Source organism: Medicago sativa, chromosome 5 (assembly GCF_051527215.1).
Source record: "Medicago sativa cultivar Bolivia chromosome 5, Bolivia_mono, whole genome shotgun sequence".
Classification (NCBI taxonomy): domain Eukaryota; kingdom Viridiplantae; phylum Streptophyta; class Magnoliopsida; order Fabales; family Fabaceae; genus Medicago; species Medicago sativa.
This window is the reverse complement of record NC_140753.1, coordinates 73,291,427-73,310,157: the sequence shown is the minus strand read 5'-3', so window position 1 is coordinate 73,310,157 and position 18,731 is coordinate 73,291,427. Positions and strand designations below refer to the sequence as shown.

Sequence of the window (18,731 nt, the reverse complement as noted above, 5' to 3'; positions counted from 1 at the left end):
TAACCACTTGTAGTTGAGTTTTCGTTTTAAAATTTATATGCAATATATATGAATTTCTAAATTTGGTAGGATCTTACGATCCGTGTTACGATCCCCCGATTCACGATCTCATGTGTCCTACCCGATCTTACGATCTCGAGTTTGTCTACCTTGCTCGTATGCCAAAAAAAGCTAACAAGCCTAGCGGTTAAGCACAAATACTAACAGACCCGACTCTAGGTTGACATGAAAATCAGAAGAAACAGAAATGAAGGTGTGCATGGCAAAGAGGCAAAATTGTTTCTAATGGCCAAAACACAAAACTACTATTTTCATACAACAATAAAATAAGCTTCCTCACTAACTTGAAAATCCAAAAATCAAAATGCATTTCATTTATCTCATCTATTAGTTGATACTGTTATTTACATTTCAAAACAGCCACAGGGGTACTCAAATTCAAAAATATCAAACTGATCAATTTGTATAAAATTAAGACAAACTACAAATGCAAATGGTAGTTGGCAGAAAAGAAGTAAAACTTACCCGAAGATAACCTTATCAAAATAGATTTCGTATGACAGCTGATTTTGTTTTTAAGCATGAAAGCTAAGAATTTTATTAATAATCAAAGGCAAAGCTGAATTACAAATGGATGTTTGATGATAGAATTGGGGACTAGGCAGTAACCAACAATATTGCCACCTTAAGATATTGTTAAGCCTCAGCAGAATCGGGGGATCGAAAGAGTCTTAAGTTAGAGGTCAAAAGTTAGAACGTTAGGAACTTACATAAACACTAACATCGGCCTAACGTTAGGAACGTTAGGAACTTATATTTCCACAGTGTTGGTGGTTAAATAAATCAATACTGAATCTCCTCCATGAGCAGAACAAATACTACAAGACCTGACTTTAGGATAACATGAAAAACAGAAGAAACAGAAATCAAAGGTGTGCATAGCAAAGAGGCAAAATTGTTTCTAATGGCACTATAGTTCAATCATCCAAAACTACTAATTTCATAAAACAATATAATAAATTTCCTCGTTAACTTGAAAATTCAAAATAACCAAAATGCATGTCATTCTTCTTATCTATTAGTCACGTTGTAACAGGATTCTCAAAATTCACAAGCAATTTAACCAGACAGAGTATAAGCTGATTCGTTTCATCCTGAATTTAACTTATGAGAGCATAAAGCTCAAGTTTCCGAATCTTTCCTTTTCAACCAACAAAGTTCAGCTGTTTCCTTTTCTATTGATCATCAGGAACTTGGTTTGTCCTTCCAGTACTTTCAGTTTCCGTATCGATATCAATATCTGTATCACTATCAGTGTCCGTGTCTTCACTTTCACTGTCACTTTCTTCTTCCAAAAGGTACAGGTAATAGATGCATATCAACGCAGCAATTATAATCGTATTCATACGTGTACAACGAAATATTGGCCTTAGCTTCTGCTTTCGCTCTTCTTCTTCATCATCATCATTTCTACCACGTTTATTATTTGAACTAAACAAGCTAGTTGTCATACTTTTTTTTTTTTTTTGAAGAATCTAGTTGTCATACTTGAAAGTCTGCATTAATGTTTAACTGCACTATATTGTTAAAAATTTACATAGAAAAGAGAGTAAATATATCAACACATATATCATTACAATCAAAATAAAAATCTTCAAACATATATCAAGTTTCCTGAAAATTGTATCCACACTGATACAAAGAACAATTTTCACATCCACTGCATGCCTTATTACTGAAATTGCAGCAATTGTCACACTTTTATTTTAGGGTTAATTTAAGTAAACGGTCTCTATAAATATCTAGAATTTCGTTTCTAGTCCTTACAAAAAAAATCGCACTTTTTAATCCTGTAACTTTTTTCAACAACTGAAAATGCTAACGGAAAATTGTATAAAGACTAAAAATGCTAACAGAATTTTAACTATAAAGTGTGATTTTTATTTTTTAAGATTAAAAACAAATTCTGAATGTTTACAGGGGCATTATTTGATTCACCATTTTTTTATTCACAGTCATGATATTATTATAATAATTTTAAACAAAAAGAAAAACACAAATTATAGTGTTAGGTCACAAGTAGGTTCCTCTAAAATGGGGGCATAACACAAGTCGGAAAAAAAAAACAAAGAAAATGCTTAAAAATCATGGAATAATAAATAAATAAATAAATAATATAATAGTGATAGTGATAAAAAGGAGTTAAAAGTGAGGTACGGAAAAGTAGTATTACCAGCTGTGGAGGAGAACACGCGATTAGGGATTGGACGAAGCAGTTGTGTTGTAATTGTAATTGAATTGTGTGATGGAGGGAAGGACGGAGGAATAAAGGGTTTTTATTTTAGGCTTTATTTCGTTGGTTGGGAATTGGTTGGAGGGAATTGAAGGGGGAAAAGGATAATATTAAAAATTTAAGAAATTTGGTTTTCTTTATTTGGAGGGTATAACTGTATAAGGAAGTCTGATTGAACTTTTTTGGAGGGTATAGGGAAGTCGATTGAAATCTCTTTTAATCTAGTATTTATTTTTCTTGCTACTTAACGAGCGGAATGAAATGTAATGGAATGGAACAAAACATTTATTCCACCGTTTGAAAATTTTACGTTGGAAGGAAACACACATTTTATTCCATTGTTTGAAAAGTGGATGAAATGGAATATATTATGACATTTTTATTTCATTATTAACCTTATATAACTATTAGGTAGATTTTCTTTTTAAGGGTTTGGAATTTACAAAAGATATGTCTTTTCTAAATCTTATAGCAGAATCAGATGCTTCTAATGTGGTTTTAGCGTTGAATGATCATCAACAATCTCCCAACTATGTTGGCTCTATTATTCGAAATTGTATTAGTTTTAAGGGTAGTTTTCGTAGTTTAAATTTTTCACATGTTAGGCGTGAAGCCAACCAATCTGTTCATTATTTAGCAAAATATGCTCTTAAGAATTTAGATTGCATATGTATTGAAGAAACTCCACCTTGTATTTCTGCAGTCTTGGCATTTGATTTATTGCCAGACTTTCGTTAATGAAATTGTCTCTGACGTCAAAAAAAAAAAAGGTAGATTTTCTTTTTAAGGAACTATTAGGTAGAATTAAAATAGTTAAATCTTGAAGTTGTCTTTTTCTTTTTGATTTTTACACTTTCTGATTTTTGAATTTAATTAGTTTTTTTTTTTGGTAATAAAGCTAACGGAACAGAAACAGAAAAAAGAGAAAAACAACAGAAAGGAAACAGAAAAAATCAGCCTCTAGGGAAACAAATTCCCATAGCATCATCTCTAAGCATGCTAAGAAGCTCCGTAGGGGCAGACGAATGAAGAACGAAAGCAGAATCAGATGACGCTCCTAGCTTGGCCATGTAATCAGCACATTGATTGCCCTCTCTAAGAGTGTGATGGATAATGAAGTTGCGAGAAGCCATGGCATCTTTGATATCTTGAACAATTACAGCATAAGTATGATACTTGGAAATGTCACCTGTGATGAGGTTATGTGAAAGCTGAGAATCTGTGTAGCAAACCATCGCCTCCAGCCCCATGTCTAGCGCTAGCCGCAGCCCTCTGAGGATAGCCGTGAGAATTTAATTTAGTTTAGTATGTATGAAGTTTTTCTACTACTTTTATCTAAAATGTAAACTAGCATACAAAAAATTCATGATTTGGTAGAAGAAGTGATGCACTTGTTTTTTAATAGACATAAAAATGGGTTTGGCCGATAAAAAATTAACTAAGAAACAATAACACATGAAAAATGTAAATTAACATATGATGCTTGTTAATGAGATGATGTGATGCAACGAGCTTTAAGAATCACGAACATGAAACAAGAACAAAGCACACGTGAACACCGAAAGCAGTAAGAATACAAGCAATTGAGAAATAGGAAAAAAAATGAGAAAGGAAAAGGAACGGAGAATTGTTTCGCTTATGAAACAAAAATAGGAATAAAAGAGTAATTATTCAATTAAAATGTTTCATTCCATTGCATACACCCCAAATTGGGGGGGAATGAAAAATAGAAGGAAATGGTGGTATGAGATGGAATATGATATGTCCAGTAAAGATGCAATCTCGAGGAAGATAGATCATCTTACATTGAGCAACGGATTGACGAAGAAGATACTTCGTTGTTGAAGATGTCACTGGAATCCATGGAAGAAACCCCGTTTTCGGTGAGACGGAAGGGGGTGGTACCTGCACATGTGCTTTGACACCCAAGTCGGGTGGAAAACAAGGAGAATATGTGATTTTGGGATATTAATGAACTTACTTGGAATGGATTACTTGGAATGGAAGCAAAGTCTCCTTTATATAGGCAAAAGAGATAGTTGTGGGCTTTGGAACCTTATCGGGCCTTCTCATGTAGTTGTGCCTAGCACAAGGAAAATTGCTTTTCTAACATTCAAAACGTCATATTGACACATGGAAATGACATCTTTACCCCGGCGGTAGTTAACTACCGCTGGATTTATCCGGCGGTAGTTAACTACCGTTCCAAGTATACAGCACAAAAAAAAACTCCAGCACACTACGCATTTGTTCCAATTGAAGCTTCTAAGATCCAACTCTCACTATTTCTCATCCTCTTCCTAGCACACTACACATTTGTGAATGGAGATGCTACTTTGATCAAAAGCACTTGCAAGAACACCAAATACTACAATCTATGCTTCTCTTCTCTCAAATCCAAGTCCAGCTTCTCAAAAAATGCAATCAGTTTTATTTATGCATAAATGGAGATGCCACTATTTCTCATCCTCTTCCTTTTTTTTTATCTCAAATCCAATTTTCTCTCTCTCAAATCCAATTTATGGCACTTGCGGATCAGGTTTATCTTAAGAATTTGAAGAAGGAGTTGGAGAGTCTTAAGGGATCGCAGAATGATGATTTGGATGGTGGGTTGTTAGACGCTGCTTTGGATAAATTAGAGAATGAGTTTAGGTTGCTTTTAACGGAAAACAGTGTGTTGCTGCCGCCGCTGCTTATGCTAATTCCACTTCTTCATATTTGTCTTCTAAATCTCTTACTCCAACCAACAACACTACCTTGAAAAGGTCCCAAAAAATCAATATACATGCTCCACAGTAGTTAACTACCACTGGAGCTTTTTTTTTTTTGTGTTGTATACTTGGAACGGTAGTTAACTACCGCCGGATAAATCCAGCGGAAGTTAACTACCGCCGGGGGTAAAAACGTCATTTCCATATGTTAATATGACGTTTTGAATGTTAGAAAAGCAATTTTCTAGCATAAGTGAACGTGGCCTTTTGGCCGGTCCAGAACATAATGGATTCCATTGTATTCCACACCGAAAATTGTTGTTTACACTCTTGTGAAGGCTAAGAAACACCGTAAAATAATAAATTTAACCCCAATTTTCTTCGGCAGTTAACTACTTCCGGTTAAAATTCATCGGTAGTTAACTGTCGATGAGGTTATTTTGGTATTTTAACGATGTTTCCTAGCATCCTTTAATGTGGGAACAACATTATTCTTCCATACCATTCCATTCATTTCAAACAAATTCAAACAATGGAGCATGACTCTATACCACTCCATTCTATCATATTTCATCAATCCAAACACAACCTAAAGTAGTTTAGGACATCTATAATAGATACATCTATTTTTGGATCTATACATCATTTATTTATAATTTTTCGATTAAGTATTCAATCTTTTTAACCTAACACTTCTCACAATTTTTTTGAATGGATTTGATTAATCATTTGTAAATAACTTTTTTTTTGTTAATCTCTATCAATAACTACATATAGCATCACATCTCAAAAAAAAAAAAACTATACATCATTACATTTTAATATTAAAAAAGTGTGCGTCACGTAGAAAACGAGAATACCTCACAAATCACCTCTCTTCAATCTATGCACTTTTTTTTAAATACTATTTAATTTTGTAATTATATTATTATGCAAACGTTATGCTTTAGATGTCCAATTTTAGGAGGAAGAGAACTGTCTTTAAGAGTCCTACATTATAATATAAAGGTTTAATAACAGTTTTGGCCCCCTATGTTTCAAGAAGTTGCGATTTTGGCTCCCTAACTAAAATAATTCGATTTTGGCCCCCTATGTGTTTGCCCCCTTTGCACTTTTGGCCCCTAGGCCAATTTTGACCAAGTCAATGCTGACGTGGTGCCACGTGTGTAATTTTTTTTTTTTTTTTATAATTATTAAAAAAATTAAAAAAATACTTTTTAAATTTTTTAATTAAAAAATACTTTTTTTGTTTTTTAATTAAAAAATAAAAACATACTTTTTTAATTTTTTTTAATAATTATAAAAAAAATAAAAAAATAAAAAAAAGTATACATGTGGCGCCACGTCAGCATTGACTTGGTCAAAATTGGCCTAGGGGGCCAAAAGTGCAAAGGGGACAAAACATAGGGGGCCAAAATCGAATTATTTTAGTTAGGGGGTCAAAATCGCAACTTCTGTAAACATAGGGGACCAAAACTGCTATTAAGCCTAATATAAAACATGCTTAGAAGGAGAATATATTGTTTTGGTACAACTAAGCAGAGAAGGAGGGTGGTGGGTTATATAGTTAAACCAAGTCAAAATAAAGTCTTATGCTGATATAGGAGAATACCAAATTTGATTCCTACTGTATATATATTTTTTTTTGTGGTGGTCGGGGTTTGAACCCTGACCTTACAAATATCTTGCATTTGTCCCCTACCAATTGAGCTTAGCTCACGAGGACATTTCTACTGTGTATATACTAACAACAAAATATATTAAAACGTTTAGTCAAAATAAAAAATATATTATAACGTGTGCATGCTGCATGTGAATTCCTTTTTTAAAACTTAAAAACAAACTCATATTATTGCTTTCTTGCTTTCTCATTTAAAACTCAAATTATTAGACCCACACGTTGTTCTTATCGTTGTTCTTTGGATTCTATCAACAACAATAGTCCAATATCAGATTCCTGTCCAAAAAAAATAGTCCAATATCAGATGCGACTCAAATAAAATACATCGTTTATATTCAAATTAGATTCAAAAAATCAGCACAGATATTGATGGTTTTAAATTATTGTGCCAGTTATGCACTTACAATATTATCCTTGATATATCACGGAATGACGAATTAAATTCAACTGTTGCCATTATCAAATTACAGTTAAAACTCTATAAATTAATAATGTCAGGACCGGAGAAATTTATTATTTTAGAGAGTTATTAAAATTTATTATTTTAGAGAGTTATTAATTTATCGATAAATTAATAATTATTAATTTAAAGAGTTTTTAAGTAATTATACTGTACATACCAAACAAAAAGGCAAATTAGTCTATGCCTCTTAGAGAGATATAAGTCTAAGAGGCAAATTAGGCTATAATATGTGTTAACACTAATTTTATGTTCCCCAATATACCAAATAAAAACTCCAATTTCCCTTCTATCAATCGAAAGAGAGATATAAGTCTCATCAATAAACTAAGGTGATTCTTGTTAGACAATATCTTTTAAGAGTTGTTAGTTATATAGTATAAGGGTAGTTTTGTCATTTTATCCTTTCGTGTGTTAGTGTGTGTATATTTTTTGCTTCTCTTATAATGTTAAAACTTTCTGCATCAGTTGGTGAACAATTTATGGAGATTTATGTATTTTATTTGTATTTGTATTTACAAACCCTTGAAAATTTGCATTCATAGATTTTAAGTCAATTTGGTCTTTGTATTTTTAGAATGAATGAATGAACCACGTAGAATGGTCTAATATTATGTTTAAGTTGTAATGTTCCAAATATATAATTTTATTGATTCATATAAAATAAGAAGAGTGATCACAAAATGTGAGCAAACAACATGAGCACACCCAAATTCTACAACATAACTAAAAATGAAAGGAGAGAAGTAACAAATGGTGGACAATAATCCACTCACTTCCGAAATCCCTCACTTCCCTTAAACTTAGTAAACCATCTTATTCTTTACCAACATGATATTGATAATACTAATTCCACTTTCCCTTAAAGTGACTTTCTTCGAGCAACCAAGTGTATGTTGGGACGGACAACCACTTTAGCAAAATCACAATGTTACCGCAATTTTGTAGAAGCTTAAAAGTGTAACATTTATCATAATCGTGGTGATTCATAGTAATTTTCTCAGACCGTTGGAGGTCTATATAACTCAAGAATTTTGTTCCATGATGGTCTACTACTTATATCATCCCACCAAGCACTTACATTTTTCCTCTCCTTAATCAAATAATCTTTCCCCATATTATTAACAATATAATCAGTAAATGGAAGGTGACTTATATCAGCAAGGCTGAAAAAATCACCAGCCAAATACTTGCTCTTTGATAACCTCTCTTCATAAATGTTCAACACTTTCACCAACTTTGCTTCACTCTCTTCAATTACCTTTGGATCTGGAGTGCCATCAACTAGTAGTGAAGGGAACAAACCATGAATGATCAAGTTGTAAGCTGGTGGGTTAAAGTTGTGTGCTTCAACTTCTAACCATTGTTCCACAAGACCCTTTTCTTCTATTGTCTTTCCTAGCAACTCAACCCCTTGTGATCTATATTTTTCTGCATAATATCTCATTATTGCCCTAGACTCTGCACAAATAGATGAAAACATAAAAATCAGTAAGGTAATAGCATAAGATTCAATAGGCATGAAAAAATGATTTATGATTAGCTCATAATGTAAATTAAATGTTTATGTATTTTTGTTGTATTAAAATTAAGGGCAAGGAACCATTGTGATCCTTGAAAAAAAAAATGTAGGACTCAATTTATTCTAGAAGAAGGTTAAAAGTAAACTTTAATCCTTCCAAAAAAATAAGTTGAAAACAATTTAGTCTCTACGTGAACATTGATCTATCTCCAATTTTATCCGGTAAGAGACCTACCTTATTGCGGTTTATATATTTTAGAAATTAAAATTTATTTTTATTTTCGGAGATTAAATTTGATTTCAGTTGATTTGTGTCTTTTCTCTAAAATTAAACTTATTTAGTATATGTTTGATACTAGGATAGATTCCAAGAATCATGGTGAACCTTGTTAATTTTGTAAAACGGTGGATCTACGTTATTTTAAACAAATCTACAATATACCCAACACGCATATTTTAAGGGAAGGAACAAAAGGTGAAAAAACAAGAATTAGAAAGGCATAACATAGGGTCAAGATGTTTAACCATAAAGGGTATAGTCTCCATCTTTAATAACAGGAACATTTCCAAAAGGCTGCAGATTATGAACAAAGTACATGGGTCAGAAAATCAAGAATCAAATAAATAAACTTTGAATCATTTTTAGCATATTAAACAAAGATGAACCTGTAATTTGAGGTACTCAGGATCCTTGTGTTCACCCTTCAAAACATTAATAGGGACAACCTCAAATTCGATTTCCTTCTCAACAAGACAAACCAACACACGTTTGGCTGAGGCACAGTGGGGACCATAAACCTTCACTACCATGTTTTGGTTTCTTTTGAAAAAATAAATGCTTCAATAAGATAGAAGGGGGATGGTTTACACTCTTGGGTAGTTCGCTTCATTCTTATAGTGCCTTTCTACTCTTCATCTGAAAATATAGTCAACACAATTTACACAAACAATGAAACAAACAAAACAGGTTGATGGGTAGTCCTCCTGGCTGTGACCCCATGTGAGGGGACGGTTAAATTATTTGTATACAAATAATTTTGTACATAGTTAACAAATTAATAATCAATTTAATTTGTTGGTTTCCCTAATTTCCCTAAAAAAATATCAATTTAACTTGCTAGTTGGTGAGAGTAATATAAATTAATGGAGTTGGTCACCTAAAACGAGTTCACATTTTGTTGTGATCGTTACTATAAGCATATAATTTAATTATTATTTCTTGATTTAGTACTTTAATTAAATTCATTATTAAGAAATTTTTACATATTTCCAACCTTCCAAATAAAAATAACAAAAATTAGCTAAGCAAAAGAAAAAGAAAAAAAGCAACTCTTTCTAAAAAAAATACAAACGCTTTCACACATTTAACAGCTTTCTCTCATCCATCTATCTATGTGTAATTCAATTCATAAATTCTAACAATAATTTAAAAGGATTGGATTTTTGCTTTTCAAGGTTTTACTTTTTTCTTGCAAGCGTTCGTTTTATATTTCATCCGTTTTAAAAAATATGTCGCAGTCAACCACTTCACACATGTCAATGCACAACTTTGACTGTTAATATATTTATCTAGACAAATCGAACATCTTATATACTAACAATTGTATTTATATATTAGTTAAAAAATATGATCAAAGTAAGTTATGTAAATAATGAACATTGTTAAAATACGACATGTATTTAACTGAGAGAATGTCTATTTGAACCGCAAACTAAGTGGCGTGTGTGAAAGAAAACTTGACACTCAAACAGTCAATTCATATGGAGTAATGTTTTCTTTTTTGTTCTCTTCTAATTCAGTGACCTTACTCACTTCCACATGGCTATTACTTCATCCGGTCATTTTTATAAGAAACAAAAATTTCAATTCATCAAGACCAAGAATCGTCTTGAAAATAGTTGATTTCATTTAATACTTGTTAAAATTTAAATTTATTTCATGAATACCCTTATATTTATTACTCTCGCTGCACCAATTTACTTTTTTTTTACAAAAATAAATGATATTCTTTCATTCAAATTGATAGAGTACATTGATACAATGAAAATTCGCTAAAAACAAAAAAGATGAATCTTCAAAAAAAAAACTCACAGCATCCATGTTAATAGCATAAAACAGCAAAGTACAAAAGCCTACACATATGACTATATCCATGTCTCCGGAATACCCATGTCTTCGGATCTGCAACGTTGAAGACGCCAAAGTCATTGATTGGATCTGCACTGGATCTAAGATGATCTGACAATCTGAATCAAACAAATACCTGAACAAAACAAGAAAGACAAACAACGCCGCACAAAGACGACGAACAACACAACGTTGCACTAAGACGACGAAATCACGGAAGAAAAACGAAATAGATGTGAAAATCACTTATTTCAATAAAAGGGAAAGAGAAAAACGATTTAGAGGGGTGATTTTGGGTCAAAAATTGACCCTAAATCACCCCTCTTTGATGGATGAAGAAAAAGAAACTAAGGTTTCGGTGACAACTCACACAAGAGAGAAGAAGAAGAAGAGAGAGAGAGATATAATCTGCACCAATTTACTTATTCAGTTATTCTTAATATTCTCTCTCCATAATCAATAAAGGCACAAAAGAAATTTATTATTAATTACTTTTGAAAAAGGTCAAAAATTTCTTATACAAAGGACCAAATAAATGGACATTTTATTGATAAAATTAAGCTCCAAACATTCTGGTGGTTGAAGGCAAATCATCCTAATTTTTCTTTTAATTACCTTATGCGGTGGCTTAATCCCCTTTTATGTTTGGGAGTTATTACTTAATTTCACTTACCATATGTATTTTAAGCGTGCCTGCATTATGGCTTTATCGCTTTTTCACCTTTGATAACCTGATGTAACTCATTTTATCTTAGATCTTCTCTGGCACTCCTTGTGCTTGAGAGACTAAACTTTGGTTAATATATTTTATTTTAGCTTCTTCAAAAAAAAAGGACATTTTAATTTCTTACAAAAAGGACTGGAAAGTGTATATTCCTTTCATACTCGTTAACTAGTATACTTAGAACCCTTGTTAATATTCTCCTAAACAAAATTATTCTCATGGTTTCTTAACATGAGTATAGATGGGTCAATCTAAAATAATTTAATCTAAAAAATATAGCAATTAAAATAAAAGATACCGATTGAATTTACAAAAAAAGTTTTACTTCAGAAGTCTTTTATTCACTACAAGAAAAACTGCATTTTGCGACCTTTAAAATGGCAGATTGCGACTGTTAGAAGGGTCGCAGATGTACAATTGCGACCCTTCCCCAACAGTCACGGATGTTGGGGTCGCAAGTGTCTTTTGCGACCCTTCATAGAACAGCCGCACCAACTGCCGCAAAAGGCACTGCGACAGTTGCTAAAGGTCGCAAATGAGGAGATTCAAATGGATTTCAAGGGACTTGCGACAGTTGGGGAAGGGTCGCAGATGCATAAAATTTATTTATAAAAAAAACGTTGCGACAGTTTGCAAGGGTCGCAGATGTTGAGTTAATTTAAAAAAAAAAATCAGTTTTTTCCTGAATTTTTAATAGAACTATTTACTAATAAAAAATATATAAAACTAAAATAATTCATAATAAAAAATATGAACAAATTCATAAACTAAAATATGAATTTTACATTCATATAAAATACAAACAAGTGATACAATAAGGTTTCTTGAGTTCCTAACATGAAAATTTAATCAATTATGTAGATGATATTTGGCGAGGAAGTTGTTTTGATCAAATAGAGATGAATAGACTCCAAAGAATGCTATGCTCTGTTTGGTGATTCTAAGTCTTCCACCTAAAAATAAGTCAAAGATTATATAAGACACATCAATTAACAAAAATAAGCAATAATGTCATGCAAGTCATGATTCTAACTTATCGCGCAATTAAACTTATAATTACTTTCTGATATATTTGTCAAAAATAACCACTATGGAATAACCATTAGTATAGGAAAATGAACATAAAAACATCATCAACTTCAATTATAAACATCATCAACTTCAATTATAAACATTAGCAGAAACATGTTTTGTGTATTGGATACTTGGTTTGGACTACTTGAGCTACTTGATACACATATATAATCTTTCTTCTAATCATGAATCGCAGAGTAACTTTCTATATGTCAACACCAACCACTAAAATGTTATCATATCAACAACTAAGTTAGTATGAAATCTAAATTAAATTATTATGATAAGATTACCACACTAGAACACAACAATCATAAGAAAAATCCAGAATTTCCATTGCAACATTCCATTGGCAGTTAGACACATAAACTCCATCAAAATACCTTATGAAAAAAATAAATAACATGGATTAAAATTTAGAACTAGTATCTCACCTTTTCAGAGACAAGTTTACTTGATGACAAGTAGTGCTATTAAATCAACCAAAGATAGCAAACTTCAATTAGGTAAAGATGCTGCAGAAAACAAAGACAAGGTGTTAATTGCTATAATTGCTATTCTTTAAGGTTTCTAAATAAAAAAACAGTACTGAGTTCATTAAAAATATCATCATAGTAACATAAAATGAACTATAAATATAAATAAAATATGATAATACACCTCAAATTTCATAATAGCAAAGGGGAAATTTTATACTAAATGAACAAAAAACATCAAACATTCCTAGAAATAAATGATCCTCTTGTTCATCATTCCAAGCTACCTACACATAATCCAATCTTTCTACAATCACATAATCCTTTTGTTTACTATTTTCTTTAATTTCATCTTTAAACCTTTTCACCTCCACCTTTACTATTACAACTTATAGGTAGAACAGTCACAATCATAATTCTCATATAACAAAAACCATGGTTTGTAGAACTCATAAAAATCAAATTTGATTTGATGCAAAATGATAAGACAGAGAAATCAAAAAGATAAAACGAGGCAATCTATAAGACGAGGAAAGCTAGTTATCAATATTAGATGAGAATAGTGAGAAAAGAATTAAAAGAGAAGCCGTTAGGATTTAGATTACCTTTGTAGAAAAAAACCTTATATCAATATTACCTCTACACTTTTTCAAGACTTCTTCCCACTACAGTCAAATCCCAAATAAAAGATAAATTCTATACTGTAAGACAAAAAGAAATCATCAAACAAGGGTGTACCAATTATTGAATATGGCAATCCAAAGTCTTAAGCAAAAAATTCCAGCCACATATGACAATGACATTGAATGAATTCTAATATAGGTAAAGCAAACATATAGCTCTATCTGAGTGGAATATAGGTAAAGCAAACATATAATCTTGTAGTTTCATTATGACATGGCTACAAATTCACAAGAAATAAAAAAAAACTACAGCTACTGAACCAGCCAGCTATATCCAATTTCATTACTGTGCATCATAACCAGCCATATCTGTTGAGTCTTGTAGCATAGACCTTAGTCCAAGTGAGTCTATCAGAAAGAGTATAAAATATGGCCAATTGCTAAATCAAATAATAATAACATATCAGATATCAATTCAAGACCAAGCTCAAACAACTCTGTAGCAACTAAAAAAATAATAGTGTGAACACAATGCACTGTGCTAGAAAGAACTCAAGTACCCACTTAACATAAAGCTTTTAGCAGTAAAAGGCTTAATAAACCATCCAAAAGCTTTGAAAATTATTATAAGACATAGCATCCAATTAAATTGATTCAAGAAAGCCTCTACGATCCAAAACATAAATAAAGTGAGGCATACAACAAATTATTCATGCCTACATAGACAAGCCTATGAATAAGACTTAATATCCTATTCTCATACAGAACTGATTCCATGAACAAGTTCTTTAGTCTGATGCAAAACTTGGATTTCTTTCATGTTTCAACCAATCAATTAAAACTCAAAATATATCATAGTTTTACGTTTTACCACTAATCATAGAATCAACAACCAGACTATACCATACAATAGATAAAACTCGCACAAAATTTAGAAGCAGTGTGTTTACGGTATGTAGTTTGGAAGATCACAACTAGGTGTCATTATATTTTAGAACAAGTTTATAAATCCATCACAAAAAGCACCAAACAGAAGCAAACCAAATATATATCCTATCTCAAGAAAAATTTGTTTGTCACAGCATAAGGAATACTAATATATTTGAGAAAAATTTGTACCTATAACCAGCTTCAACACTTTGTTCCTTTTGCTACCTGAGATGAAAAATTACATTAGTATTGGATTAATAAGGTTCACAACTTTATATTATATTTTTATATTATATTAAATGATTAATTGAATTAAACAATCAGCTTTTGTACCTATTGCACCAAACAGCAGCTGGCCTAAAAGAACATCGCCTATCCTATAAAATTGATGCTTGGACATACATAAAGGAAAGGCCACCTGAGATAATTAAAAATCAACAACAACTGGTCCTTAAATCCATTTTGCGCATACCCCTGCCTCAAAATTAACTAAGGGCACAAAACTTAAAAACATGCACTAAAAATTGCAGCTATTTATCGCCGAAACCAAAACTGCACCTTCTGCATCTAATGACAAAAACACGTCCCACCCTTCTGCCTGGACCTACCAGCAACTGCTCAAGCAAGAGCTAAAGCCAAAACAGTTGAAGAAACCGCCCCTTTGTTGGAGCAAAAATGCTGCTATTCCTCCAAAATCAACACAACAATTCCGCCAATCACACTATTTCCTCAATAGAGGATTGAATTGTGATAGCAAAGGAGAATCACAACACTTTGTGCATCACCAATCCATAGAAAATCATAAACTTAATCACCTCCCTCTCAACAACTTATGAACAGCAACTTCCATGATTTTCCCTTACTTTCACATGTTTTTCTTCCACCAACAATCTCAAATAAAACCATCTCATTATATATATACAAATCTTCCTATTTCAGAGGCTACTCAACATTATTGGAACTCATCAAAATTCAAGGGCTTACTAGTAAGATTTTTAAAACTACTACAAAATTATATATAGGAAACTAAATCCTAAACTTCCAAATCCTAAACTTCACAATCAGCATAGATAAAAGATACAATTATTACTTCAAGAACAACAAAACAGGATTACTGGGTCATCAAATTTCAACACTATAAAAATCCCATTTCAACATTTCACTCAAAATTTCAAAACAGGGTTACAGATTTTAACTAATGAAACAATGGATAACATTACCTTAAAAAATATTCACAACAACAACGTAAAACAAGAAGAAAAGATGAATAAGGTTTTGAGGGTTACCATAGAAAGAGAGAGTTGAGCACCGATTGAGTGAGTGAGTTGAACACCGATTGATTGAGTTGACCATGATTCAGCATCGATTTAGCACCGATTCAGACAGATCCAGACATATCACCGATTGAGTGAGTGAGTTGAGCACCGATTGAGAGGTTAGGTTTTGGGAGTGAACGATTGAGAGTGAGAAGATTCAGGGAACAAAGATTTTGGGGATGAAATTGAGAAAATTTTTGCAATTTGAGAGTGAGATGAAATATTTGGGTCTTAGGGTTTAGAGAAAATTTTGGGAAAGTGAGATGGAGTGGAAGGTGAAACTGAATATTGGAGTGAATGAAAATTTTGGCCAAGCCGAAATGGACAATTAACAACGCGGCTTCTAATTTAATAAAAAACCTGCGACTGTTGACCATAACTGTCGCAACAACTGTTGCAAATATGCACATTGAGGCAGTTATAAGGTAAGGGTCGCAATTGAAGTGTCGCAAAATGCTGATTTTCTTGTAGTGATTTGATTTATCTGTAACAATTGAGTCTTTTATCTTTTTTTTTTTGCCTCGTTCATATCCTTTATCTTATTTATTCGTGACATTTGAGTCCTTTATCTTTTTTAAGTCCCATGCAAATCATGTATCTCTTAGAACATGTACAAGTTAGTCATTTCTTTATTTTTTTTATTCAAAAAAAGCGTTGAGGTGGCTTGCCATGTATGATTATTACTTAATAATTTTAATTATAAATAAATTTTATCGTTAAAAAAACTCATAAGAATTTACCCTTTTAATTTTTTTTTCTCAAAAAAAAATTAGTTTTATTAATTAGTGTAAAAGATATATAGTTTTATTGATTAATATCATAGTAAAGTGACTGATCTCAAATACAAGCGAAAAACACCAACACACGTTGGCTCAGTTGGTAAGGAACGGGCCACTTCCTTGCAGAAGGTTGTGTGTTTGATTCCCTCTGCCGATGTGAGAGCAGTGTTGGTGGGTGATCTGTAAGTACCTCTATAAGTGCCCTTTGGGCCCGGAGGCGTGCCCTGACCCTGGTGGTGACCGGAGCCGAACCCACCTAAACTTTTCTGTAACCAAAAAAAATACAAGCGAAAAACATAAGTACACCCAACATAGCCAAACTAAAACTAGAAGGAGAGAAGTGTAACAAATAGTGGACAATAATTCACTATCTTCCTAAATCCCTCACTTCCCTTAAACTTATTAGAACCACATTTATTCTTTACCAGTATGATATACTAATCTCACTTCTCATGATAATAAAATTCTTTCAGCAACTAAGTGAATGTTTGAATAACTGATAAGATGAACAAAATCACGATGACACCACGATTTTATTAAACATGTAATATTTACTAAAATCGTGATAGCTCACCATATATCAGCCAATCTTACTATCAATCCAAACAAATTGGAGGTCTATATAACTGAAGAACTTTATTCCATGATGGTCTACTACTTATATCATCCCACCAAGCACTTACATTTTTCCTATCCTTTATCAAATGCTCTTTCCCCATATGGTTGACAATATAATCCATAAATGGAAGGTGACTTATATCTGCGCCTCTCTTCATAAATGTTCAACACCTTGCCCAACTTTGCTTCATTCTCTTCAATTACCTTAGGATTTGGAGGGCTGCCAGCTAGTAGTGAAGGGAACAAAATATGAACTGCCAAGTTGTATGCTGGTGGGTTGAAGCTGTGTGCTTCAACTTCTAACCATTGTTCCACAAGACCCTTTTCTTTCATTGTCTTTCCTAGCAACTCAACTCCTTGAGATCTATACTTTTCTGCATAGTATCTCATTATTGCCCGAGATTCTGCACAAATAAATTAATTGAAAGATTAAAGAAAGTAAAGAAACAGCATAATACTAGCATGCTAATATTTTTTTTTGGTAGATAGACGAAATGACAAAGTCATTATAGACTCACACACACAAGTGGAGGTACTAGGGTTCGAACCCCGGTCATGACGTCCGGCCTAACAATTTCGGCATTTTGCCAGTTGAGCTAGGACTTATGGACCTAGCATGCTAATATTTATTAATAAAAAAAATTTAAATAAATTTTTTGTTCTTGTAGACATACAAACTTTCGTTTTTATCCTTATACAAAATTTTAGGCCAAATTTTCGTCTCCCCTAAGTATTGAATCTTTGGCAGTTTTGGCCCCCAACGCTGACGTGGCACCCTAAATGAGGTGCCACGTGTCATTTTTTTTATTTTTTTTTTGCCTTGGGGGGCCAAAACTGCCAAAGATTCAATATTTAGGGGGCTGTTTTGTATTTAAATTAGTTAGGGGGCTGTAACCGCAAGTTTTGGAAAGATAGGGGGCCAAAAGTGCAATTAAGCCTTATTATTATCAACAAAGAACATCAGTGATGAGACAAAAATAATAGTATAAAGTTTTAAAACAGACTTTTGATAATATTCTACGTACCACATGCAGACATTTATGCTGCTATTTTTGGAAATAATATTAAGTATCAACTGAATGTGTAAAACCTTGAATAGAATATGTTTGGCACATTTAAGAAAGACGAAAGGAAAAAAAGAGATGAACATGTAATTTAAGGTACTCAGGATCCTTGTTTTCTCCCTTGAAGATGTCTATAGGGACAACCTCAAATTGGATTTCCTTCTCAACTAGACAGACCAGCACCCGTTTGGTTGAGGCACAGTGAGGACCATACACCTTCACTACCATGGTTTGATTTCTAAAAAAAAAAATTTAAAAATAATGCTTCAACAAGAGGGAAGGGGAATTATTTTTTAAAATTCTTGTGCACTTTCCTTTCATTTCATTTCATT

General features: G+C 32.4%; 1 protein-coding gene, 2 long non-coding RNA genes and 1 pseudogene across 4 annotated transcripts; all 4 read right to left on the bottom strand.

The window, feature by feature from the left end:
• Window positions 1-955: 955 nt before the first annotated feature.
• Window positions 956-2,399, bottom strand: LOC146924811 (uncharacterized). The gene is made up of 2 exons (XR_015010266.1): window positions 2,234-2,399; window positions 956-1,572 (listed from the first exon to the last, which is right to left on the bottom strand). It is a non-coding gene; the product is annotated as an uncharacterized LOC146924811 (long non-coding RNA).
• A 5,376-nt stretch (window positions 2,400-7,775) lies between these two features.
• On the bottom strand, window positions 7,776-9,533 carry LOC146924810 (glutathione S-transferase F9-like). Its single transcript, XM_085709755.1, has 3 exons — window positions 9,334-9,533; window positions 9,193-9,241; window positions 7,776-8,606 (listed from the first exon to the last, which is right to left on the bottom strand). The coding sequence occupies exons 1-3, from the start codon at window positions 9,475-9,477 to the stop codon at window positions 8,146-8,148; spliced, it is 654 nt and encodes a 217-aa protein (XP_085565881.1). The 5' UTR covers window positions 9,478-9,533; the 3' UTR covers window positions 7,776-8,145.
• A 2,721-nt stretch (window positions 9,534-12,254) lies between these two features.
• On the bottom strand, window positions 12,255-16,260 carry LOC146924809 (uncharacterized). 2 transcript variants are annotated; one of them, XR_015010263.1, is made up of 6 exons: window positions 15,909-16,260; window positions 14,956-15,040; window positions 14,812-14,847; window positions 13,675-13,770; window positions 13,028-13,108; window positions 12,255-12,472 (listed from the first exon to the last, which is right to left on the bottom strand). It is a non-coding gene; the product is annotated as an uncharacterized LOC146924809 (long non-coding RNA). The 2 variants fall into 2 exon arrangements; XR_015010264.1 differs by having other exon boundaries at window positions 13,675-13,734.
• A 922-nt stretch (window positions 16,261-17,182) lies between these two features.
• Window positions 17,183-18,731, bottom strand: LOC146924808 (glutathione S-transferase F9 pseudogene; annotated as a pseudogene).